Here is a 27,677-nt window from a genome sequence, read left to right on the forward strand (position 1 = left end):
CAGGAAAGAGCTGATCCAGGGACTTAAGATTACCAAGTGAGGCCCTTCATGCTTTAACCTCTTTCAGAGATTCCATTAGTTGGAGCTTGCAGGTCCAGATGTTTGGAATTATTTATCTGTTTCCTTGCATAAAATTAATGATTATCTGGCATTCAGGAAACATATTAAAGTTGATTGCTTTAATTTAGCCTTTGAGACTAGCTCTGCTATGTGACTGGGGGGGGGGGGGGGGGTGTCACAATGCTCTGCTAGGTACTTTTCATGTAGACTTTTATTATTTTATTTATTTTATGCATTCATTGTACTCTGCATATGATTTACTATGATGTTATGTTAGTGATTTTTTAATGTACATTTTTATTATGTTTGATTTATGTATTTGTTGTAGTCTTATGTTTGCATTTTATTTTCAGCTATCTCTTGCCTGCATGCTATCCCCACCTATGAGCTGTGCCACATGTTATCCCCAGCAGTGAGCTGTGTCCATGTAACCCTTTGCTGTGAGTTCCCACTCTGGCACACTAGTAAAAGTGAGGTCCCTTGAAGACTTCCAGAAATCTTGCAGTCATCACTACAGTCCTCTTGCCTGCCTGAGAGTTAGTTGTGCAGCAGAGCTCATCCAATTCTAAATAAAAGGCTCTGAAGGAGCCCTACATTTGAAAAAGGTTCCCTGATTTCACATACAGTTAAAACATTGAAAATATATCTACAGTTAGAAAAATCAGATGCTTCTTGATATTTGAAAAGCTAGAGCCATTCCCTGCTTTTCGATTAAGTGATTCTGTCCCTTATAAATCACCCTTAATACTCGGTCTCTGCTCTAGAAATCAGAGTCAAAATGGAGGTTAATAGTGGGATGGTTTGTACCAGCATCAAGGCCCCATTATACCCTCTCTCCTCCTGCTGCTCTGGTTCCAGTGGTAGGAAGAGCAGTCCGGTACGTGGAGATTATCTCCACCCCAGTACTTCCATCTCAAATTTCTTTAAGGTTTTGCTGAATTCTGGTTGATTTCATAAGAATTAACAAAATATTTCAGCCTGGTATTTCAGTAGGATTCTCCAGGTTTTCTCATTTTCTTTTCAGGCTTCTAAAGAGCTTTATGCAGGAAGCTCTTAAACTGAATTTTGGTGGAAAGTTTGCATATTCTTTATATTTATGTACTAGGCTCAAATTGTCAAGCAAAATAAATCCATACTATAGGTACAATGTATGTGCGGACACCTGCTTCCCGTGCAAGTAAAACATTTCCTGCAAAATGAAATGCATAGATCTGAAAATGTGCTACTTCTCAAGCCTTCCTAAAATATGGCACCCAGATGAGGCATCAGATGTACTCTACCTTTGTCTCATTCAAGGCATGGGATCTACTCTACCATCGTCTCAGGTGAGGCATAGAATCTACTCTACAATCATCTCATATGAGGCATGGGATTTACTGTATCATCATCGCAAACAAGGCATGGGATCTACTCTACCATTGTCTCAGATGAGGCATAGAATCTACTCTACAATCATCTCATATGAGGCATGGGATTTACTGTATCATCATCTCAAACAAGGCATGGGATCTACTCTACCATTGTCTCAGATGAGGCATAGAATCTACTCTACAATCATCTTAGATGAGGCATGGGATTTACTGTATCATCATCTCAAACAAGGCATGGGATCTACTCTACCATTGTCTCAGATGAGGCATAGAATCTACTCTACAATCATCTCAGATGAGGCATGGGATTTACTGTATCATCATCTCAAACAAGGCATGGAATCTACTCTACCATCGTCTCAAGTGAGGCATAGAATCTACTCTACAATCATCTCAGCTGAGGCATGGGATTTACTGTATCATCATCTCAAACAAGGCATGGGATCTACTCTACCATTGTCTCAGATGAGGCATGAGATGTAATGTGTCTTCATCTCAGCAAGGCATGGGATCTACTGTACCATCATCTCAGATGAGGCATGGGATTTAATGTATCATCATCTCAGACAAGGCATTGGATCTACTCTACCATTATCTCAGTTGAGGCATAGGATTTACTGTTCCATCATCTCAGACAAATAATTGGATTTAGTCTACCATCGTCTCAAATGAAGCATGGGGTTTACTGTACCATCGTCTCTGACAAGACATGGGTTCTACTCTAACTTAGTAGTGCCACACAGGGGATCTTCATCATGTTGAAGAGGATTTACCTTTTAATAACATCCATGCAGTAGTGTTATGCTATGGGATCTGAATACAGGTGTCTGATTCCTGGGATCATTTTCTAGAGTGCCTAGGTGTGGGTTTTGGAGAGGGGGAAGGTTTCTTTAGGAGAACAGGTATTGGTCCCACACCCAGACTATGAGCATCACTGGAATTCCCTGTTGCCTTTTATCTTGTTTTAATCCATTCTTAATTACAAGTTATCTTTATTCTGCCAGGTCAAAATACAGAAGAGAAGAATCACAGGAGATAATTTCGGTGGTGATTTTTGTTTTTTTCTGTAGAAGTGCAGAAATGTGTGTGGGGTTTATTAAGGCACTTTTAGTTTACAGAAAATATTGCATGTTGTTTTATTTAATTATTTCAGTTTCTGCTTTACCGGGAGCCCAAAGCGGGTACAAAATACTTGGCATAAAATTTACAACCCAGATCGTTTCAATAAACAAAACAATTCACCACCATGGTACAAACAGGTTACAGGAAAACAAATCTATAAACTGTATCGACCTGCAAGGCACAAGTCAGCGATAAAATAAAATCTGCTCAGTCTAACTGTAAGCAGTCAGCAATGTATAAAAGAATAATCCAGGGCTTCTACGCTGAGCAACCAAGGAGAAGAGTGCACAGGAAATACAACGGCTTATGATCCAACAATCCTGCCAAAGAGAATCCTCTTCTCTTGTTTTCTAAATCAGAGGCAGTGTTCAAGCTGCTGAGCACTGCTTGGGAGTGAATTCCATCATCTCCTCGGGGGGTGGAAGCTGAAGTCAGTACTCTCTGCAGACACTGGAGAGCACTGGAGTGAGAGATTTCTCTCAGCAAGGTGAGCTCTTACCAAAGGGCACTGTCAGTGCCACAGACAAGATTTAAAGGCACAATTTGTTCTGATTTTGCCGGGGTTTCTTTTCTGACTGAGCTGCGCTGGGCCAGGCTGTTCTGGGTCTAACAGTTCTACACTTGAATGGAATATGCATGGAAACAAAATCACAACTTACTCTAAATGTAAAAAGCAGCTCCTAATTTCCAAAATAGCAACAATGTTCATTCTCTTATGACTATACCTAGCATGAAATACTCACCTGCTAGACCAGAAGTCTCCTGTCTCTGTAACTGCAAATGCCCCCAGCAGGTCTCCCTCTGTCTCACCTTACTCTGCCATGTCCAGTCCTCAACGCTTCTTCCGGAATGACCTCAAATTTAAAATGCCTTGCTCTGTTGCTACCGTTGGTTTCAAATCTCTTTCTGAGTTAATTTCAGACTTCTCACAGCCCCTTCAAAGCTCCACACTCATCAATCTACCCTATACCTCTGTTCTCATCTAGTCCTGTGTCTTCTGTTACCTCCTCACACATCACAGGTGTCACAGCACTCCACCCTCTCTAATTCCTAAATACCGGCCTTGCTCCATGCCTTATCCTCACTCTCCTCACCAAGCACCTCTCCTCCCATTGCCATATCCTTCTTCCATACCCAGTTTTCTTCTGTAATCTCTTTCCATGTGGATCCCTCTGCTCTGCTTTCTCTCCTTCTATCACACTCTGCACCCCCCAATCCCCAGCACTGAATTCTCCTCACTATGTAACTCCTCTCTTACTGATATCTTCCTCCAGATTGTAAGCTTTTGGGGGTAGGAACCTGTGAGCACCTTCTGCACCAGCTCTTCAGTTCTTACAGCCCCTGTGTGACTCTTGTGTCCTGTTTTACATCTTCCTCTTGTGCAGAGCACTGTGGACGCTGAAGATGGATCAGATCTGATACTAACATTAGGAATTCAGTACTAGTGGTAAATTCTCACCCATTAACCCAGATATCTCCCGTTTTTAAAGCTGTTTTACATCTCCCGCTTGTGCACAGCCCTGTGGATGCTGAAGGTGCATCTGATCTGTTGCTAACATTAGGAATTCAATACTAGTGGTAAATAGTGCACTCACAGTCCTTACCTTCAGGATAAAGGGATGGGACTGCACACGCTCTGATGTGGTATCCCTCAGCACTCAGAAGTGTTTATAATCATTGCAGGGTCCTCTAGGAAAGGATCCCTGAGGCTGATGTTGAGAAATCACAGATCACACAGCAAAGACCAGATAATGCCTGTTTGGTTTTATTATCTCTGGATGTTTATGTCTTTTCCTGATTAATTAATATCCTGCTCCTTTGTGGTCATCCTGCACATTACACTTGTCTTCATTTCACCTTTTAAAATCTACCCCTAAGTATAGAAGCCAATTTCCTAAATAAACTGAATGGCCTTCATTATTATTGTTTATTTATTTCATAAACCATAAGTACTCTAAGCTGAATGGTTGTCAGAAAGGGAATAAGCTAACTCCATTCCTAGCCGATCTTTATTGGTTACCTCTTATTCCGTATTTACTTAGGAACACTTACCTTTGTCTTTAATGTCCTTAGATTAGTTGGAGCATTGAAAAAATTTTTTTCCTAAGCGGGTCTAAATACCTGAAATCATTTACTAGTTTTCTTGCATAAATTGATGACTATCTAGTCTTCAGGAAACTGATTAAAGCTGATTGCTTTAATTTATCCTTTGAGACTAGTTCTGCTAAGGGACTGGGAGTTTTGATGCTCTGTTTGTAATTTGTAGTGCAGACTCTTATTACATTGTTTATTTTATGCATTCATTGTACTTTTATATTTGTATTTATCTTATGATATTATGTTACTATTTGTTATGCAGATTTTGATTACATTATTTGATTTATGTAGTTATTATAGTCTTATATGGGTATTTTATCTTATGCCTGTGTGGTGTCCCTACTTCTGAGCCTGTGTGACTCTTGCTGATTTGGTGTTAATTAATCAATTAGGGGTAGAAGGTTATAATATTTTTATAAAAAAATAGGAGTGGGGGGGGGGGGGTGTTTAACGATACCTGGGAAAAAGTTCCTGAAGTTAACAAAAGAAGATACATTTTAATTATGAAATGTTAGGTAAAGCTAAGGATCTAAATATATATATTTGCTTGTTTTTCTGCTCCACACGTTTAGTATTGAATAATGGATCCCCTTTAGTTGAGGTTCTTGTTAATTTAGATGAGGATTTAACCACAACAATAGTTTTAGGTAATTTTAATGCACAAGTTGATGCTGTTCCACTAATACTTATAGCTATCACTTTATTGGACTGTATGGGGGCTTTGGGTTGGCAACAGATTATTAGGGGTTTAATGCATGGAGCAGGTCATGCCATAGATATAGTTTTTATTAGTAATGAGGTGATTAAGTGTGATCAAGAGAATATTGAGAAATGAATCCCTGGTCAGATCATAAATTGATAAAAATGAAAGAAGGAGGAATTACAAGGAAGTCAAGCATTTCTATGTAGGGATATGATGAATACAGAAGAATTGAGGAGTAGGGTAATGGATGTTCTTGAGCAGGTTGAGTTTTTTACATCCACTATCACTTTTGAGGAGTGGGATGAAATGATTTTGTTGTTGGCAGATGAATTAATGATAAAAAAAAGCACTCATATAAGAAGAAACCATGGTATTCCCCAAGTACTCGATGAGGAAAAACAAAAGCTCTGTCGTTTAGAAAGGAAGTGGAGAAAGAACACAAGTAGTGGGAATTTGTAAAGTTATAGGATACAATTGGAAAAATATAGAGGTGCTATTGAAAGGGCTAAAAAGGCACTCTTTATGAAAAAAATTTTCATGATGTGAAATTTAATAGCCAATTTCTGTTTGCTACAGTCAGGTATCTAACATCAGCATCTTGGTTGGAGGGAGGAGATCGAATTCAGGAAAACACTAAACTGTCTCCAGATGTGTTTGCCAAAGCTTTCCTAAAGAAAACGGAACACATTTGTGCCAAATGTCCAACTTGTACTGATGTACAGTTAGTCAGCCAATAATAGCATCACAATGGAATGTTTTTGATTCAGTATCATCAAAAAATGAATCTGGCATGTTGCTAGTTGAATCTGATTCAAGTCAATTCTCTAAAGGTAATTGGTGAAGTGATTTCGCCATGTATTACAAGGCTGGTGAATATTTCATTGACAGCAGGCATTGTCCCTGATCAACTGAAGGGGGCAGAAGTGTGCCTTCTGTTAAAAAAAAAAAGGGGGAACCTAGATCCAGCAAATTTAATGAATTATTGACCCATATCCTCACTGACTATTTTGGCAAAGGTTATTGAGAAAGTAGTGTACAGACAATTGGATAGGTATCTCGAAGAAAACTCCATCTTGAATTCCAATCAGTATGGATTTAGGAGAGATAACAACATGGAGTTGCTACAGTTATCTTTTTCAGATACATTTTTGAGGGGTTTTTAGCAGAGTCAAAGGTTACCTATTGGTGCTGCTCGATTTATTGGCAGCATTTGTTACAGTTGATCATACTCTGCCGCTACATCGTTTGTCTGAATTTGGAATATCTGGAGTTGTGAAAGACTGGTTTTCCTCATTTCTTTCAAAAAGAAGCTTTCAGGTAATCTCTGGTATGGGAACTTGGTTCAATATTAAAATGGAGGTTCCACAGGGATCTTCCATGTCTGCTACCCTACTTAATATTTATATTGCACCGTTATGCCAGGTACTGGGAAAATTGGGGATAGAATGTCGGATGTTCACAGACGATATTCAATTTTGGGTTCCAAGTAAGGATTCCCTGAACGAAGCATTTGAGATGGTGACATCATATTTGTCAACAATAAAAATATGGTTAACCCAAAATCAGTTAGCATTGAACACCAGTAAGACTGAAATTATATTGTTGGCAAAAAAGTGTTCAGATGATGCCAGTGTGTCGAAGATGTCATTTGTAGGAATTGACCTTGTACTATTGTGTTCGGTCAGCTAAAAATGTTTCCCATCAAAATAAAATAATAAAAAGCTTCTCTAGCCAGGGCTGGAAGTTCCTGATACTTCCCAAAGGCATTACCATATCCTCATCAGGAATCTTGACCTGTGGGAATACAAATATTTCTCCAAGTCGGGGTTGGCGCTTCCTGCTGACCCGCAGAGTAAGCTCAATTTTTTAGAGTCACTGTCAACACTCCGCTTACAAGGGTACGTAAAAATCTTAGTTTTCCACCGAAGCACAGATTCTTCACCCTACACAGGTTCAAATTTTGTCTCTCCCACACTCTTACAACCTCCCTTAAGGATTGTCTTCATTTCTGAGCTTTAGGATATTGTACAGCCCTGATGCGAAACATGGCCATGCCGGGGTTCTCAGTTCTGTATTGCGCAAGCATCTTGCAGTAATTAATGTACCTTTTTGTGACTTTGTAAATAAAATAATTCTCCTAGGGATCTATTAACTGCTGATTAATGTCCAACCACACATTATTTACATTGCACTAAATAATATTGACTATTGTAACTCAATTCTTCTAGAGTTACCAAAAAACATGATTAAGTTGGTACAGTTGTTACAAAATTCCATGGCCATTGTCGAGTGGGGATGTATGACCATATCATGCCTGTATTTAAGGATCTTCATTGGTTGCCAGTATCTTTTAGAATTCGTTTTAAAGTGTTAGTAATAATACATAAGGTACTCTTTAAACTGGAAAATGGATGTTTGAGATCCAGATTACAGTGGTATGTGCCACAAAAGGAATTACGGTCTGTGAATAAAAGTCTTTTAGCGGCCGCCTTAGTGAAGGAAGCTAACTTAAACATGATGCATGAACGAGTGATTACAGTGGCGGGACCAGTACTCTGGAATTCAATGTCAGAGAAGTTATGGATAATAAGGGGCGGATTTTAAGAGCCCTGCTCGCCGGTGCGCCTATTTTACATAGGCCTACCAGCGCGCGCAGAGCCCCGGGACTCGCGTAAGTCCTGGGGTTCTCCGAGGGGGGGCGTGTCGGGGGCGGTCCCGGTCGTCGTGGTGTTTTCGGGGCGTGTCGGCAGTGTTTTGGGGGTGGGTACGGGGGCGTGGCTATGGCCCGGGACGGTCCGGGGACGTGGCCGCGCCCTCCGTACCCGCCCCCAGGTCGCGGCCCGGCGTGCAAGAGGCCCGCTGGCGCGCGGGGATTTACGCCTCCCTCTGGGAGGCGTAAATCACCCGACAAAGGTAAGGTGGGGGCTTAGACAGGGCCGGGTGGGTGGGTTAGGTAGGGGAAGGGAGGGGAAGGTGAGGGGAGGGCAAAAGGAAGTTCCCTCCGAGGCCGCTCCGATTTCGGAGCGGCCTTGGAGGGAACGGAGGTAAGCTGCGCGGCTCGGCGCGCGCCGGCTATACAAAATCGATAGCCTTGCGCGCGCCGATCCAGGTTTTTAGCAGATACGCACGGCTCCGCGCGTATCTACTAAAATCCAGCGTACTTTTGTTTGCGCCTGAGCGCAAACAAAAGTAGGCCTATTTGCGGAGTCTGAAAATCCGCCCCATAGTGAGCATAAGCTATTTAGGGAAATGCTAAAAACCTGGCTTTTTAAGGAGGCTTCTAATATCTAAAGGTAAAGAGACAGGGCTGAAGAGTTAAGCAGCAAGAGGGTTTAGAGGGGAAGGTCAAGAATTGCTGATTCATGTTGTATGTTTTATATAATTTTGTATTGGTATTGTTATTTATTTATTTTAAAATGTTATATATGTAAAATTTGTAAACTGCCTGGATTGATGATAGTCGGTATAGAAAAAAAGAGAAAATAAATAAAATCACAGTAGTTTGCCACCTTTCTGTATGAAATCTTCTATTTTTCCTGTGCACTGCAGGATGCCACCGTGCAGGTTAGTACATGTGTTGTACAGTTTTGGGGCAATTTACAATCAAGCCCTTACTCTGTGCAGGGGTTTGATAGTTTGTTAATTTAAGAGCATAACAGATACCATGCTAGGTTCAAGGTCCATCAGTCTCAGCACCCTGTCTCCCTCAGTGACCAGTGCAGGTCACAAATACCCAGCAGATGCCATGAAATAGATCTAATTCCTGTTACTCACTCACAGCAATAGCTTTCATTAGTCTGGCCAATAATATGATTTGGACTTTTCCTCCAGAAGCTTGTCCAAACCTCTTTTAAAACCTGCTATGACATTTGTCTTCACCATGTCCTCTGGAATGGAAATAAGAAAAAGAAATGCATAGATGGGAGGGGTCAACCAAAAGGCTGCAGGTGAGACACTTTTATTGGACCAACTCAAACCCAATCATTGGTGATGAGTTTTCCAGAGCTTTGCTCCCTTCACCAGATCAATGAAAAGACAGAGCAGTAACTGCCGAATATGAAATCAACAGAATAAATTCAGGAAAAGTTCCCATGATTTTGGTGAGGTCAATAAAGTACAAGACATTTATTTCTCAGATTCCAGATAGCAGAGAAACGAAAAAATAGAATATGTGACAGCACGTAAAGATTTCTAGAGCTACTCCTTCTCTACCTAATAACGAAATGTCCTTAGTATGCAGGATGTGAGGTGCATATGTTTATATGCAACATAAATCCTTTGTAAATTGAGCCCAAGGAGCTATAGAATACTTTCCATTTTATCTTTTGGTCGGTTGCATGGTTTAACTCTTGCTAATTTGAAAAATATTCTCATGAGCCTTTGGAAATTGTGTTCTGCTAAAAAGTTTCCTTAAGGCTTCTTTTACCTCTCTGTTTTTCAGGGTATAAATGATGGGGTTAATCAGAGGGATTAAAACATTATACAGCAGAGCAATGAGCTTGTTCTGATCCAGTGACTGCATGGATGTTGGTCTGATATACAAACACATCAGAGTCCCATAGAAGAGAATAACGACCGTGAGGTGGGAGGAGCAGGTGGAGAAAGCTTTGCGTCTCCCCTTTGTGGAACGGATCCTCAGGATGGCAGAGATGATGTAGACGTAAGATGTTAGAGTTGCACTAAAGCAGGGCACTACTACAAATCCACCCAAAATATAAGTCACAAGATCAATGGTGGAGGTGCTGGTGCAGGAGAGCTTTAGCAGTGCTGAAAGGTCACAGAAGAAATGGTTAATCTCATTGGACCCACAGTAAGAGAAGTGAGAAAAAATGACAGTGTGTGCCACTGGTTCCAGAAATGAAAACATACAGGTGCCCATGGCCATCAGCACACAGAGTCTCTTATTCATGATCACAGCATAGCGCAGGGGGTGACAGACTGCGACATAGCGGTCATAAGCCATGACTGTAAGAAGAAGAAATTCTTCACATACTGAAAATATGAAAAAATATGCCTGTGTAAAACACCCTGCTGCAGAAATACTCTGAACCTTCCTTACACAGATATCCAGCAGCTTGGGGAGGGTGACTGAGGTGTAAGAGATATCGAGGAAGGACAAGTTACAGAGGAAAAAGTACATGGGGGTGTGCAGGTGAGGGTCCAGGCACGTCAGGGCTATAATAGTGAGGTTCCCCATCAGGATGATCAGGTAAATCAGTAAGAACAGAAGAAAAAAGGGGATTTGTAGCTGTGGAACTTCAGGAAACCCCAGAATGATGAATTCTGTCACTGAGGTGAGATTTTCCTCTTCCATTGATTTCTGGGAGGAGAAGAGCTGGAAAGAATGATGAGAACATATGAGACACAGAGCTCAGACTTTGAACATAGTTGCTGTAGGTAAGTAAGTACCATATTGCCTGGGAAAACATACAGAATATACTTGTTACATAATTAATTAGTTCACTGCATGAACACTTTCAGACATGAATTTCAACTTTCTTTACACAACCCACAGTTGTGGAATTATTTGATGCAATATTCTTTTATTGAATAAAATTGATCGTAAGAAGTCTTCCAAATAGACTCATTATCCTAGGACCAATAACATTGACCCTCCTGATGAATTAATATCATCCAATTGTGCAAAAGAACTTACTGTTTGTTACTAATATTGACCAGTGGCATCCAATGTTGAATCCTTTGAACTTGCACCAAATCTTGACATAAGAACATAAGAAAATGCCATACTGGGTCAGACCAAGGGTCCATCAAGCCCAGCATCCTGTTTCCAACAGTGGCCAATCCAGGCCATAAGAACCTGGCAAGTACCCAAAAACTAAGTCTATTCCATGTTACATTTGCTAATGGCAGTGGCTATTCTCTAAGGGGTAGATTTTTAAAAACAGCGCAATCGCGTACTTTTGTTTGCGCAGCAGGCGCAAACAAAAGTATGCTGGATTTTATAAGATACGCACGTAGTCGCGCGTATCTTCTAAAATCCTGGATCGGAGCGCGCAAAGCTGCCGATTTTGGGCAGCCAGCACGCGCCGAGCCGCGCAGCCTGTCTCCGTTCCCTCCGAGGCCGCTCCGAAATTGGAGCGGCCTCGGAGGGAACTTTCTTTCGCCCTCCCCTCACCTTCCCCTCCCTTCCCCTACCTAACCCACCCCCCCGGCCCTATCTATTTATTTATTTTATTTATTTATCTAAGTTTTTTATATACCGGCATTCAAGACTAGTAGTCCCATCATGCTGGTTCACATAGAACAGGAGTGCAAATTAAACTAAAACTTAAACCATTGTGCAGAAAAAGCACAATGGTTTACCCCCCCCCCCCCCACACCTTTATCCACGGATTAACGCCTCCCGGAGGGAGACGTAAATCCAAGCGCGCCAGCGGGCTGCTGGCGCGCCGAGACTCGACCCGGGGGCAGTTCCGGAGGGCGCGGCCACGCCCCGAAACGCCCCGGGCCGAAACCACGCCCCTAGTCCCGCCTCCGAAACGCTGCATCATCGGGTCCCGCCCCCGACACGCTCCCTTCCAAAACCCCGGGACCTTCGCGCTTCCCAGGGCTCTGCACGCGCTGGCGGCCTATGGAAAATAGGCGCGCAAGGCCCTGCTCGCGTAAATCCGGGCAGATTTACGCGAGCAGGGCTTTTATAATCCGCCCGTAAATGAACTTAATAGCAGGTAATGGACTTCTCCTCCAAGAACTTATCCAATCCTTTTTTAAACCCAGCTACACTAATTGCACGAACCACATCCTCTGGCAACAAATTCCAGAGTTTAATTGTGCGTTGAGTAAAAAAGAACTTTCTCCGATTAGTTTTAAATGTGCCCCATGCTAACTTCATGGAGTGCCCCCTAGTCTTTCTACTATCCGAAAGAGTAAATAACCGATTCACATCTACTCGTTCTAGACCTCTCATGATTTTAAACACCTCTATCATATCCCCCCTCAGCCGTCTCTTCTCCAAGCTGAACAGCCCTAATCTCTTCAGCCTTTCCTCATAGGGGAGCTGTTCCATTTCCCTTATCATTTTGGTAGCCCTGCTCTGACCTCACGGCTTTCTGTGTATTCTCTTAGAATTTCTCTTTCCTGAGATTTGTAAGGCAAGACTCACCTTATCTCAAACCAGGTTGACTCTTCCCCAATAATCCTTATCTATCTATATATACACACAGACCGAAAATATTATTTAATGGAGATGTTTCTGAAAAATGAAAACAAGTCTTTGTGATAATGTAAGATGTACTAAATCAAACTGAGAAACTCAAGAGTAAGAGGGACGGACGTATGATATTCACCCCAGAGATCTGAATGAACTTAAACACAAAATTTCAAACCTGTTGCTAGTAATCTGTAAACTATTATTTAATATAGATACAATTGTTATGCTTTATATGCAAATTAGCAAATGTGGGATATTTAGATTATTTTTCTTAGTTTAGGAAGATGTATTTTTAAAGTGGAGTAAATGAAATGGATGATTTTTATAGACTAATCAAAAGGCATCCTAAACAGATAAATCTTTAATAATGTTTTAAAAGTTCTAGCACTGTTTGTTAGATGTAATTTCTGTAGAATATACTTCCATAAAATCAGAGAAGCTACTGACAATGCCCTGTTCCAGGTCTCAGCAGCTGAATTCTGTAACACTTGTAAGGCATTTAGGTTGTATTTAGGTGAACCAAGATGTAGGGGTACAGTAGTCTAATAAAATTAAAATCAAGCTTGTACTACAGCACGGAAATCTGAGGCAGTAAGAAATGGTTTCATGATACGTACAACTCACAACTTCAAAGAAATGGAGGTTACAACAGACTTGGTTTGTTCTGTAAAATCAGGTCATTGTCAAGAAAGAGACTTTTTGCAGTTAAAGTAATTCATAGATCACTATGACTGATCAGAAATGATCTTGGAAAAACAAGGTGATTCCTGCATTGTAGAACAAGGACCTCAGTTTTGGCTAACGTAAAGGCCAACTTATTAAAGCTGAGCCACTGTCTAATTGAAGACATACAGCATTATATCATCTGACCGTGCCATCCCAAGATGCCTTTGTGTGGATGAAAAACCTCAATATTACGGCCCTGACGGTATCCAGCAGTAAGCCCCGCAAGAAGCCTGGAAATAGGAGTACTGCACAAATTAGAGAATACTCCAGACAATACAGCACAACAGTTGTGAGCAGGACGCATGCAGAGCAACCAGAGTTACGCAAGTATGACCAAAACCACTGCTAAGCTATTCCTGAAATGCAAACGACTCACAGTTGGCACAGCAGAATTTTCTGGTCAGTGGTGTCAAAGGTTGAGGAGATGTCAGGAATAATCAGCACATCATTTTCTCCCTGCATCAAGACCTCTCCTCAGTGGATGGAGCGGCTCCCCTATGCTGAGAGGGTAGATGGGTTAGGGCTCTTCAGCTTGGAAAAGAGACGGCTGAGAGGGAACATGATATAAAATCATGAGAGGGGTGGAATAAAGATGATTATTTACTTTTTCAAATAATACTAAACCAAGGGGAGCCTCCAGGAAACTAACAGCCAGCAGATATGAAACAGATCATAGGAAGTGCTTTATCACCCAGCAGCGCACTATCGAGCTGCCAGAGGATGTGAGCAAGGCAGCGAGCACAGCAGCGTTTAAAAGAGGTTGGGAAAAGTCCATAAACGCATTATTAGCCAGGCAGAGTAACGAAAGCTCTCGCTGTCCCTGAGAGTGAGGAACAGGAATTGGATCTGCTTTAGAGGATCTGGCAGGTGCTTGTGACCCAGACTGAGCGCTGCCAGAGTCTGGATGCCAGGCTTGATGGACCTTAGTCTGTCCCAGCATGGCATTTATGTTCTTCTGTTTTCAATCAAGATTTAAGCCAGATTTGAGCGAGGATATCACCTGCACAGAAAAGCTCTGGAATGGGAATACTTCCGTGGAAGGAGAGAGATGTGTTGTCAGAGTTTGTTATAGGTCTGATGTGACGGGAGGATGAACACTGTTCAACACTTGTTAGGTCCTTAAATGGTTAATCTCTATCCAATGACTTTGTTCTTTTTTTGCCCTTCCACAATTTGTGGACAGATCTATGGCCTGAGTTAAACTCTCACAGAGTTATTTGTATTTCTTTTACAAGTTACACTACTTTGTCCAAGATTTCCTTGGTGCCTAATGTATGCCTTGGACAAATATTATGAACATATAATATGGCCTGCCGGGGCAGATCAAGGTGGTCAGCTCACAAGCACCCAGGAGATCCCCAAAAGTACCTCTATGTCTTGTTACTCACTCTCTGGGATAGCGGTCAGTATAAAGAGATATTACGATACTGTACATGAGCATTCACGTTCACGTAGGTCCCTCTTCAGGTGTCCGACATCCCTTAGCATTGAGCCAATGAAAGACTTCACAGCTTATTCAGTTTCTAGCTCTCTCCATAGCCTTTATGGCTACTGAACCCATTACAATAAAATCTCTAAATATCGCAGCTCCTTTCAGTCTACAAGAACGATGGAGGAGAGGCTTCTCCAATGTAAATATCTAATTCTTTGTGAACAATGTGTCCAATGTTTTACAAAATTATCTGGCTAATGTGGAAAATCATTTGAAACATAATTTGTTGTGGCAGAAGGAAAACGATCTGAAGTGATCATGAAGTCAGGAATCCTAACAACACAAAACCTGTAATGCATTTCCTTACTAACCTGAAACCTTCGCACATTCTGTCAGTGTTTTCCCGGGAATGTGTGAATAGGAAAAGGTTTTGAGATTTATAATTTTTTCTCTTTCTGATTTTTCAGATTTGGACAATTTTAAATCAACCAGTTCTACGTCCAGTCTCAGATGCTGATCCTTCTTTTATAAAATGCATTGGTTGACCTGGGCCAATATAGAAATGCCCCTGACCATTGCCCGTAAATCAACATTTTCCTGTTGCAGTAACTGCGGTTCCTCTTTCATCTTCTTTTGTCCCTCATATTCAGAAATCCTTCTGCCTCATCTATGTGGCTTTATCAACATCTGGACAGCTAGAGACATTGGACCCTCACACAAGGGATTCTGACCCTTCTGAATCATCCTTAACCCACCGTCTCTATCTGACTCAGAGGTCAGAGGCACTAATAACGTTCCTGTGAGATCAGTAAGGAGGTCGTCCCCTCCAGCATCAAATCCACACTCTGCCCCATCTCCTGCAGCTCTGGTTTCAGTGGCGGCAGAGCAGCTCTGGTAATTGGGAGAGCAGGGGGAGAGAGGCTTCCATCAGGAATTTTTTATAGGTTTAGTCCACTTTGAGTATGATAAGGAGGAACAGAGACGTTTATCAGACTCTAACCTGTTTTTGCTGCATTTGTTGCATTCTGGGATCACTTTATGTTCTGTTTATCATCTCTCCCTGGAGCACAGCACTGTAGGAGGTGATGGGTTTCATATCTGACGCTAACACTAGTAGTCGATGACATAATTAGAGTCCTTACCTTAAGGAGAAAGGATTCATCTGCACCATCTTCAGTCTGGAAATCCTCAGCTCTCGGTGTTATTTATCCTCCCAGCTGGTCCCTCTGGGAAAGGATCACTGAAGTTGACGATGAGAAATCACAGATTACACAAAAGAGATTCAAGTAAGCTTTAGCTCGTTTATTTTTCCAGGTTGTGAGTTTCCAATTAATCAAAACAAGATTAATGAAACTATAAGAGGAGTAATACAAGAAGACAATTACAAATTACTAGCCCTGATAACCGCTATTTCAAATAGACCTCTTTATATCTCCTCAGGTTGTCTCCTACCCCTGTGTTTCCTATGTAATAAGAAAACGATGTTTGTAATAAGAATCTATTGATTTTGTTGCAATGTTAAGGGCAGAATTGCCCAATATTAAGATTATAATTTCTGTATATTCTGATACAATATATTTTGTTGTATATTTATTTAAAAGCTGATAAATAAAAAATTAAAAAAAACAAAAACAAGATTAATGGTTTTAAGTTGTCCACATGGCAGAGTGCACTAAAAGGTGAATTTTAGAAGCGCTATGCGCGCATTAGTTATGGGATGTGCGAATATGTTGGGTCGGCAGATGGCGAGAAGATTTGAAAAGCCACCCGGTTTTCAGAAGGCATCGGAGCGTGGGTCTGGTCTGGGGGAGCATGGGCATTACAGGAGTTTAATGTGAATTTTGCGTGTAAATGCTTAAGCGCACTCGAGCGTGCCAGGGTCCCTGCCCCATATCTTTACTTCTGCTATGGGTGACGTGCAAGTGAGAAAACAAAAACATCTGTGCACATCAGCGGGGTTTTAAAGCTCAGGGCTAACAGAGGGGAAGGGAAGTTATTAAAATAGTGGGAGTTTGGAAGACCTATCCCTTAACTGGAGCGAACTGGTTTTACTGGCAATGGCATTGGCGCACAGCCCTTTTCAAATCCCTCCACTTAAGGGGTAGAAGAGAGATTTGTGTGCACAGGCAGGCGACCACTTACAACTGAGCTCATGTGTGTGAGGCCGTGCATGTATGTTATAAAATAGGCATGTCCCTAGGCACGGGACGATGAATGCATGCACATGTGCCCCACGTGCTGCTTTGAAATTTTCATCTAACTGTGCAGTCACGCTTCTGACGTCTGGGTTATACCCTTAGCAGTGCGAACCATTTCATCAGGCCAATTGGTGTTTATCTGCCATTATCTACGATGTTACTTATGGAAAATATATAGAGGAAAGCAGAGCCAACATCACAACTGAATCAACAAATGAAAAGTGGGGGAAATATAGATCATTGCATCAAAGTTTATAAGTACCTAGAAGCAGATAGTCCTAAAAGGATGTTGCACGTAATGTCCACCCTGTGCAATGTTGTTATGACTGTGTTGTGAGCCTAACTTTGTTTGTGGTACACCAGATGCACATGGAAGTGATCCGCAGAGATTAATGATAATATTTTATGAGGGTCACAGAGTTTATAAAATACCATGTATTTTTGCCCTGAAAATATCCAAGTATATTTCAGTATGCACGCTGCGTAAATTTGCAATGCAAGAGCACGCATACTTTCTGTTCCCAGTTTATAAAAATACACATCTAATAAGTGTGACACATCGTGTGTCATAACTCAGGTATTTGTATAAAGTAGGTGCATACTCTGCTTCTGAAAATGCTTGTGTATGTACTTGGTATCACCAGTTCTCCAACATCTCCACCAGTGCATCCAGAGCCTCCAGCACTTCATCCTGAATCCCCGCTAGTAAACCTAATGCTCCAAGCCAAAAGCTACAAACAAATGACAAGGGCCATTTCAATTGCACGAGCCTTATATTAAGATACTTTTTATAAAGTTCCCTTCTTACCAAAAGCCAGGAGGATGTAAGAGGGTGGGAGGTGGATCACGACGTGTCACCACGTTGGCATTTGTGCATGGATTGTCCTTATAGAGACCGGGCAGTCACAGGAGAGAGGGAGGTGCATTGGGTGTGTAGAAGCTGACTTTTAAAAAGGAGCAAGACTGGAAAGTTGGGGGCTGATGGGAATCAATGGGAGGACTTGGGTGCACATCTATCTAGGTTGTTGGATTTCAAAGTAGGAAGACAAAAGTCTGTCCAGGATGAGGAGAAATCTGGCAGCTGGCAGGAATCTTTACCAGTGGAGACCATATGACTGTGACGATGATCTTTCTCTGCCAACATCTATTGTCCCACTATGTTCATGGAACGGGCGCCCGAGGAAAGTGCTTGACACAACACTGGAAAGTGAATTCATGAAAGCATGGGAGAAGCACACGGGATTCATACATGTGAGAAGCAGATGGAATTCATGAAAGCATGGGAGAAGCACACGGGATTCATACATGTCAACAGGAAGGAAAGCACACGGGATTCATACATGTGAGAAGCAGATGGAATTCATGAAAGCATGGGAGAAGCACACGGGATTCATACATGTCAACAGGAAGGAAAGCACACGGGATTCATACATGTTCCCAGCAATTCATACATGTTCACAGCAATTCCTCACTAATTCAGACACTGACTCCTACCTAAACTCTCTGACAAGTGTAGCCTATACACTTATGCCTCTTCTCATCATATTATTGTATTATCTAATTTGTTCAGTTATGCCTTCTATCGCTCCGGCTATCCTAGCCCTCCAGGTTAATACCCCTTGTTATATGTAACTTTCATTTCTTGTTATATGGTTGACTTTGTTATTCCCCTCATGTTATCTGTAAACCGATCTGATATGAATTTTCTTTCATGAAGGTCGGTATATAAAAATGTTAAATAAATAAAATAAATAAATGTGAGAAGCAGATGGAATTCATGAAAGCATGGGAGAAGCACACGGGATTCATACATGTCAACAGGAAGGAAAGCACACGGGATTCATACATGTCAACAGGAAGGAAAGTCTGACAGCACCTGGGGTCTAGGGCTTTGCCCCTGAACACTGAATGGGGGCAATGGGGAATATCTGCTCTCATGGCAAATGTTTCTATGTTTTCAGATACAGGATCTCAAGAAAAGGACCTGGCACCTCAGTAATAGCAGTGGCTACTCCCTAAGTAAACTTGATTAATAGCAGGTAATGTACTTCTCCTCCAAGAACTTATCCAATCCTTTTTTAAACCCAGCTACACTAACTGCACTAACCACATCCTCTGGCAACAAATTCCAGAGCTTAATTTATTTATTTATTTATTTATTTAATTTCTTTTGTATACCGACATTCGATCGAGATATCACATCGGTTTCCAGATAACTAAAGGAATAGGGTGGTAACAGCCCTATTTTACATTATAACATGGTATTAAATAGATATAAGAATATTTTACATTATAACATGGTAATAAATATAACAAGAATATTTTACATTATAACATGGTAATAAATATAACAAGTTGTAACAGAACTAACAGGATTACATGGAACATTAGACTATAGTATATAACATATGTACATAAATGGCTTGTTGAAGAGGATAAATTATGGTAAGGAGAGCAGGGAGTGTAGAGGGAGTAGGGGAGAGGAAGGGATGTGTGGGAGGAAGGTAGTGATAGGGAGGGAAAGGGTGGTGGGAGATGCTTGTGTAGGGAGGGAAAGGTGTGGGGCGAGATGCTTGTGGAGGGGGCATGGAGTGGATGGTGCGATATAGTGAGTAGGTTGTATGAAAGTCAGTTTTTCTCACACTGCCTTTTATTCTTCCTACTGACTTAACCCCTACGTCTTTATCTTTTCACAGATCCCACTCTCTCCTCAGAGGAGGAAGAGGAGCCTAACTTACTGCAGCCAGCAGGCCATCCCAGCTCCCACCGGTGACGAGTCTGCACCCTTCCTTTTCCTCCCGCTCACTAAAACCACCCTCTGTTTGGCTCCAGTATTTGAGGATGCAGGTCCTGGAGTGGCGCTGCTTTTGAAGGAGGAAGGTTAGGCTGCTGGGCCTCCTCTTAGCAGGCACAAGCCAGAGCCTCCTGCAGCTTCCAGGGCTGCATTTTTGGGAGGAGAGGAACCTCCTCAGTTAGAGCTGTGGAGTGGCCGTGCTGGAATGTGGCCACTCTTCAGGGTGACCTCGGGGGGTTACCTGGCTAACATCTGAGAGCCCCCAGCTCTGCACCAGGCTCCTCATCCTGCCGTCTCCTCCTCAGCTCCCTGGGGTCCTTTCCTTTAATCCCCGTTTTGCTTCCCGGATCTCTGTTCCCGTCCTCCTCCAGTTATGTTTTGTATGACAAAACATGTTTTTATCTACCTCTGGTGTGATGTATTTTGTTTGGTACGTGAGGCCATGTAACCCCTCGCTCTACCCGTGGACGAGGCTTTCTGGGGAAAGGAGGTGCAGAACATGGAGGGGGAACACTAAGGCAGGAGGTGTCAGAAATGGCAAATAATTGAGGTCCCCTCCTTAGCTAGAAACTGAACCTGGATAAGAGTTCCAGAGGCCATGCCTCATATTTTATTTTAGGGGAACACTGTTATTATGCCACAAGCTATACTTCAGGGTTTCCTGCATGGGGGATGGGGGTGCACTCACCTTGCTGTTAGAATTCCTCACTTTTAAGTCTCCCTGCATACAGCACTGATAATCACAGCACACAGAATAGTAAAGTCACTACTTACTAATTCACCAGGAGAGTTGTTTTGGGGTGTCCAACATTTATCTTTTACCGATAAGGTCATTACAAGTGCTTTTAGAAAGTTTGTGGGGGGAGCTCCTGGAGAGGTGAGAGGGCACTTCCTGAACCCCGGTCGGACTTCAGACAATGTCCATCTTGCTGATTACCCCGGGAGAGTTTGCGTTTGGGCATACCATCTAGCCCGATTGGTGCGCTGCGGGACACGTCATAGGGGCATGTCTCCTGGACCTTTAAAGCTGCCGGCTTGGCGGCACGTGGCTTTGTCCAGCTTTGTCTGGATTCGCCTGGATTGCCTGGTTATTTTCTTTCTTGAAATGTTTGTTAAATGGGGAAGAAAAGGAAAGCCAGGATTGTAACTTTCTGTCCGAGCCCGATGGATGTTCATCTGACTAGGGTGAATGAACTGCCAGCCGGGGACTGTGAGGGAGGCACGTCTACTGCTTCCTTGAGTGCCGGCAATGGTCTTCCTCCTCCTCAGCCTGCTGCTTTACTATCAGGAGAAACCTCAACGGTAAGAGACCTGCCAGTTCTTAATGAAGCTGAGAGTGAGTTTCCTACTGAGTCTCCTAAGCCTCTGGTCAGTCCATCTGGTTGCTATTCTACAATCAGTGAAGTTAAATTATCATCTGAGAGGCCTCAACTAAATGTTGAAGAACTTACTGATGTTATACTCACTGATTTGTGGAGGATGTTAGCCAAATTGGACTCTAATGTTTCTCAAGTTATTGCACTTCTTTCTTCCTTAGTGAATGCAAGTAGATCTATTCAAGAGCAGAGTAAGAAAATTGGTGAATTAGAATCCTCTGTTTCTAATTTGATGTCTAAGGTTCAGTATTTTCAGAATGCTGAAAATATGCATATTAAAGATAGCCTTGTGTTACATAGCGAGATTGAAAATAATGAAAATTTAATGAGATCAAAGAATTAACATTTGGTGAATGTTCCACACACACGGTTATTATCTGCTTTTGAAATGTTTAAGACATTTCTTCAAGAAATATTAGCATATAATGCTGATAATATTCCAGCCATCTCTAAAATCTGTTATTTCTCTTGGCAGATCAATGATCGTGATAATTTACAGAGAGAACATGAGGAGGTAACATCTAGTCCAGGGATATCTACTTTATTGGAGGAGTCAATCGATGTAAAAAACAAGAGGGCTACCCATTTTTGTATCCTGTTTAGAACAGGATAAAGAAATCATATTTGAGAGATTCTTTAGGAATAAAGATGTTCGATTTTGTGGTTAGAATCCACAACACAATGCAGGAGCAGAAGCCTGCACTTCAAATATTCAACACCAAACAGAGGGAAGTGCAGGTAATTCAATAAGTCCCCTCAACTTCAGATTCTTTCCATCAAAGGTTTCTTTTTATTTTACATCGGCAGCTCCATTGCTTAGACAAGCACAGAACTTAAGAAGGGTCCCCCGACATGGACCTGTGTTTCGTCAAACCCGGCTGCGTCGGGAGGGACAAGCATTTAGAGACAGGGACCCGTGTTGGGGGACCCTTCTTAAATTCTGTGCTTGTCTAAGCAATGGAGCTGCTGATGTAAAATAAAAAGAAACCTTTGATGGAAAGAATCTGAAGCTGAGGGGACTTATTGAATTACCTGCACTTCCCTCTGTTTGCTGTTCTGTTTTGTGGTCAGAACATTTTTCTATTTCCTGATGTCTCTAGATCCACACAGGTCATAGGAGGCATTTTCTGTCCCTGAAAAGTAGGATTTTGTCTATTGGTGGTACTTTCTTTTTGAAGTTTCCTTGCAACTGTTTTATTACTTTTCAGGCAAAGACATTTATTTTGACTGACCCCCTGCATCTCGAGACCTTTTTCCTTGATAAACCCACCTCAGGGGAGACTTCTTCTTTAGCAACATAAAGAATTAAGACCTATAAATGTGAATTGACTCCTCCCATTCTATATTACGATCTCTCCCCCTGATTATTGGGTCTAAGTATGTAGCTAAACTTTGGTTACATTGTATAATGTGTATTTTCCAAGACTGCAAACTTTGTTGCTTTTTCTTTTCTTTTATGTTGTAAAATTAAAAATTCAATAAAGAATAAAGAAAGTTTGTGTTTCTAAGTTTCTGTGGTGTGAGGAAGCTAGAATCAGTAGGAGGTTATATTGCTGAATCCACTAAAGAAAGGTTTAGTGACCAAAATGGATAATGCAGACAGAGTGTGTGTGTGTTTGTAACATTAAGAACAGTAGTTTGCCACCTTTCTGTGTCGAATCTTCTAATTTTCCTGTGCACTGCAGGATGCCACCGTGCAGGTTAGTACATGTGTTGTACAGTTTTGGGGCAATTTACAATCAAGCCCTTACTCTGTGCAGGGGTTTGATAGTTTATTAACTTAAGAGCATAACAGATACCATGCTAGGTTCAAGGTCCATCAATCTCAGCAGTGCAGGTCCCAAATACCCAGCAGATCCCATGAAATAGAACTAATTCCTGTTACTCATTCACAGCAATAGCTTTTGTTAGTCTACAGTTAGTACAGCTGTGTTTAAAAAAGGATTGGATAAGTTCTTGGAGGAGAAGTCCATTACCTGCTATTAAGTTCACTTAGAGAATAGCCACTGCCATTAGCAATGGTTACATGGGATAGACTTAGTTTTTGGGTACTTGCCAGGTTCTTATGGCCTGGATTGGCCACTGTTAGAAACAGGATACTGGGCTTGAAGGACCCTTGGTCTGACCCAGTATGGGATGTTCTTATGTTCTTACCTGGCCAATAATATGTTATGGACTTTTCCTCCAGAAACTTGTCCAAACCTCTTTTAAAACCTGCTATGACATTTGTCTTCACCATGTCCTCTGGAATGGAAATAAGAAAAAGAAATGCATAGATGGGAGGGGTCAACAAACAGGCTGCAGGTGAGACATTTTTATTAGACCAACTCAAACCCATTCATTGGTGACGAGTTTTCCAGAGCTTTGCTCCCTTCACCAGATCAATGAAAAGACAGAGCAGTAACTGCCTAATATGAAATCAACAGAATAAATTCAGGAAATGTTTCCATGATTTTAATGAGGTCAATACAGTACAAGACATTTATTTCTCAGATTCCAGATAGCAGAGAAACAGAAAAATAGAATTTGTGACAGCACGTAAAGATTTCTAGAGCTACTCCTTCTCTACCTAATAACGAAATGTCCTTAGTATGCAGGATGTGAGGTGCATATGTTTATATGCAACAGAAATCCTTTGTAAATTGAGCCCAAGGAAGTATAGAAAATATTGCAGTTTATCTTTTGGTTGGTTGCATGGTTTAACTCTTGCTAATTTGAAAAATGTTCTCATGAGCCTTAGGAAATTGCGTTCTGCTAAAATGTTTTCTTAAGGCTTCTTTTACCTCTCTGTTTTTCAGGGTATAAATGATGGGGTTAATCAGAGGGATTAAAACATTATACAGCAGAGCAATGAGCTTGTTTTGATCCAGTGACTGCATGGATGCTGGTCTCATATACAAACATGTTAGAGTTACATAGAAGAGAATAACGACCGTGAGGTGTGAGGAGCAGGTGGAGAAGGCTTTGCGTCTCCCCTCCGCAGACCTGATCCTCAGGATGGCAGAGATGATGTAGACGTAAGATGTAAGAGTTCCAGTAAAGCAGGGCACTGCTACAAATCCACCCAAAATATAAGTCACAAGATCAATGGTGGAGGTGCTGGTGCAGGAGAGTTTTAGCAGGGCTGAAAGGTCACAGAAGAAATGGTTAATCTCATTGGACCTACAGTAAGAGAAGTGAGAAAAAATGACAGTGTGTGTCACTGGTTCAAGAAATGAAAACATACAGGTGCCCATGGCCATCAGCACACAGAGTCTCTTATTCATGATCACAGCATAGCGCAGGGGGTGACATACAGCGACGTAGCGGTCATAAGCCATGACTGTAAGAAGAAGAAGTTCTTCACATACTGAAAAGATGAAAAAATATGCCTGTGTAAAACACCCAGCTGCAGTAATACATTGCCTCTTCCTTATGAAGATATCCAGCAGTCTGGGGAGAGTGACTGAAGTGTAAGAGATATCAAGGAAGGACAAGTTACAGAGGAAAAAGTACATGGGGGTGTGCAGGCGAGGGTCCAGGCACGTCAGGGCTATAATAGTGAGGTTCCCCATCAGGATGATCAGGTAAATCAGTAAGAACAGAAGGAAAAGGGGGATCTGCAGGTCTGGATATTCAGGAAACCCCAGAATGATGAATTCTGTCACTGTGGTGAGATTTTCCTCTTCCATTGATTTCTGGGAGGAGAAGAGTTGGAAAGAATGATGAGAACAAATGAGACACAGAGCTCAGACTATGAACACAGTTGCTGTAGGTAAGTAAGTACCATATTGCCTGGTAAATTTATTTATTATGTAATTGGTTGCACCGAATGCACACATTGGGACATAAAGTTCAGCCTTCTTTACACAACCCACAGTTGTGGAATTATTAGATGAAATATCTTTTTAACTACATGTATCATAGAAGTCCTCCAAAAGGCAACATCATCCTAGCACCAATAAGACTGACTCTCCTCCTGAATTAATATAGTCCAAGAGTGCATTAGAACTCACTATTGGCCAGTGGCGTCCAATGTTGCATGCTTTGAACCTGCACCACAGCTTGACCTGCCGGCTTTCTGTGTATTCTCTTAGAATTTCACTTTCCTGAGATTTGTAAGGCAAGACTCACCTTATTTCAAACCAGGTTGACTCTTCCCTAGTAACCCTTATCTATCTATCCACACACACAGACCGAAAATATTATTTAATGGAGATGATTCTGAGAACTGAAAACAAGTCTTGGTGATAATGTAAGATGTACTAAATCAAACTGAGAAACTCAAGAGTAAGAGAGACGGACGTATGATATTCACCCCAGAGATCTGAAAGAACTTAAACACAACATTTCAAACCTGTTGCTAGTAATCTGTAAACTATTATTTAATATAGACACAATTGTTATGCTTTATATGCAAATTAGCAAATGTGGGATATTTAGATTATTTTTCTTAGTTTAGGAAGATGTATTTTTAACGTGGAGTGAATGAAATGGATGATTTTATAGACTAATCAAAAGCCAACCTAAACAGATAAATCTTTAATAATGTTTTAAAAGTTCTAGCACTGTTTGTTAGATGTAATTTCTGTAGAATATACTTCCATAAAATCAGAGAAGCTACTGACAATGCCCGTTCCAGGTCTCATCAAAAACAAAAAGAAAAAAACGGAGTAAGCTTGTTGGATTATAAAGATGAATGAATGCATGAGCCCGTGGAAATGAATTGAAGACACTCAATTTATGGACCAGCATTAGGGTTTTATAAGAAATTCTAGAATGATCCAGAAGCCAGTCTAGCTCTTTTAACATGAGGCAGATGTGATCTGTCGTAGAGCGGCCAGTGAACAGCCTAGCAGCTGAATTCTGGTTGTATTTAGGTGAACCAAGATGTAAACAGTTACAGTAGTCTAATAAAGTGAAAATCAGAGTTGTATACAGCATGGAAATCAAAGGCAGTAAAAACTCACAACTTGAAAAAAAGGAGGTTACAACAAACTTGGGCCTGGATTTTCTAAAATTGCAGGCCTTTGAGAGTCACGTGGTAATGGGGAGCGGGCCTGTGAAAGCCGGCAGCGATCACACCACCGCGGTGTTATCGCTGCAGGCTTTTGCACCCAGTAGCGACATCGTATAAGGTGATGCTATTGGGCGCGTTACTGGCGGCGATAAGGGTCCTTACCTTTTCGCCGTCAGCGAAGTTTCCACAGTGTCCACCACGACGCTGCCCCGATTCCTCCTCTTCCGGTGCTGACGCCACGCTGACTCCACCCCGATCTAGGTATGGCGTGCTATAGGGTTAGAAAATAACCCCTTGATTTGTTCTGTAAAATTAGGTCATTGTCAAGAAAGAGACTTTTTGCAGATGAACTAATTCATAGATTACTATGTTTGGATAAGTTCTTGGAGGAGAAGTCCATTAACTGCTATTAATCAAGTTTACTTGGGGAATAGCCACTGCTATTAATTGCATCAGTAGCATGGGATCTTCTTAGTGTTTGGGTAATTGCCAGGTTCTTGTGGCCTGGTTTGGCCTCTGTTGGAAACAGGATGCTGGGCTTGATGGTCCCTTGGTCTGACCCAACATGGTAATTTCTTATGTTCTTATGTTATCAATCAGAAATGATCTAGGAAAAACAAGTTGTTTCCTGCATTGGAGAACAAGGACCTCAGTTTTGGATAAGTTAAAGACTAACTTATTAAAAGTGAGCCAGTGGTGTCAAAAGTTTAGGAGATAGGAAAACAAGGTGATAGATGCCAAAGTCTTTTTCAATTCTTTATTAAGGTGGAGACGTGTAAAACAATTGCCCGACTCAAGCTGAGTTTCATCACTTTTGAAGTGGCAACCTCAGGGGCTTACTGATTCATTGTTTCTCATTGTGAGATGAAAGGCTTTTATATTGTAAACGATCAGTGGTGCCAATGGGAAAAATATACTGACAATGTTCCGTGTCGATAGAGGAACTTAATTATTAAGATTTCCTTTCCGTTCCACACCTGGGATTGTAATCTCTACTCTTAACTGACTTTCTTTTCCAGCCAGCAGATATAAAACATCCTAGGGAGCACCTTTTCATTCAGTGGACTACCAAGTGTGGATGTGAGCAAGGTGACTAGCATAGCAGGGTTAAAAGAGGTTGGGACAAGTCCATAACGCATTATTAGCCAGGCAGACTAAAGGAAGCTATCGCTGTCCCTGGGAGTGAAGAACAGGAATTGGATCTGCTTTAGAGGATCTGGCAGGTGCTTGTGACCCAGACTGACCGCTGCCAGAGTCTGGATGCCAGGCTTGATGGACCTTAGTCTGTCCCAGCATGGCATTTATGTTCTTCTGTTTTCAATCACGATTTAAGTTAGATCTGAGCGAGGATATCACTTGCTCTGGAATGGGAATACTTCCGTGGAAGGAGAGAGATGTGTTGTCAGAATTTGTTATCGGTCTGATGTGATGGGAGGATGAACACTGTTCAACACTTGTTAGGTCCTTAAAAGGTTAATCTCTATCTAATGACTTTCTTCTTTTTTACCCTTCCACAGATTTGTGGACAGATTTATGGCCTGAGTTAAACTCTTACAGAGTTATTTGTATTTCTTTTACAAGTTACACAACGTTTGTCCAAGATTTCGTTGGTGACTAATTTATGCCTTG

The 27,677-nt window shown here is 41.6% G+C and overlaps 1 protein-coding gene across 1 annotated transcript; it reads right to left on the minus strand.

Annotated features, from left to right (window-relative positions):
• Positions 1 to 23,748: 23,748 nt before the first annotated feature.
• Positions 23,749 to 24,720, minus strand: LOC115078416 (olfactory receptor 1009-like). The gene has a single exon (XM_029581331.1). It carries the CDS (start codon positions 24,718 to 24,720, stop codon positions 23,749 to 23,751), a length of 972 nt encoding a protein of 323 aa, XP_029437191.1.
• Positions 24,721 to 27,677: the final 2,957 nt, after the last annotated feature.

Source organism: Rhinatrema bivittatum, chromosome 16 (genome assembly GCF_901001135.1).
Source record: "Rhinatrema bivittatum chromosome 16, aRhiBiv1.1, whole genome shotgun sequence".
Classification (NCBI taxonomy): Eukaryota; Metazoa; Chordata; class Amphibia; order Gymnophiona; family Rhinatrematidae; genus Rhinatrema; species Rhinatrema bivittatum.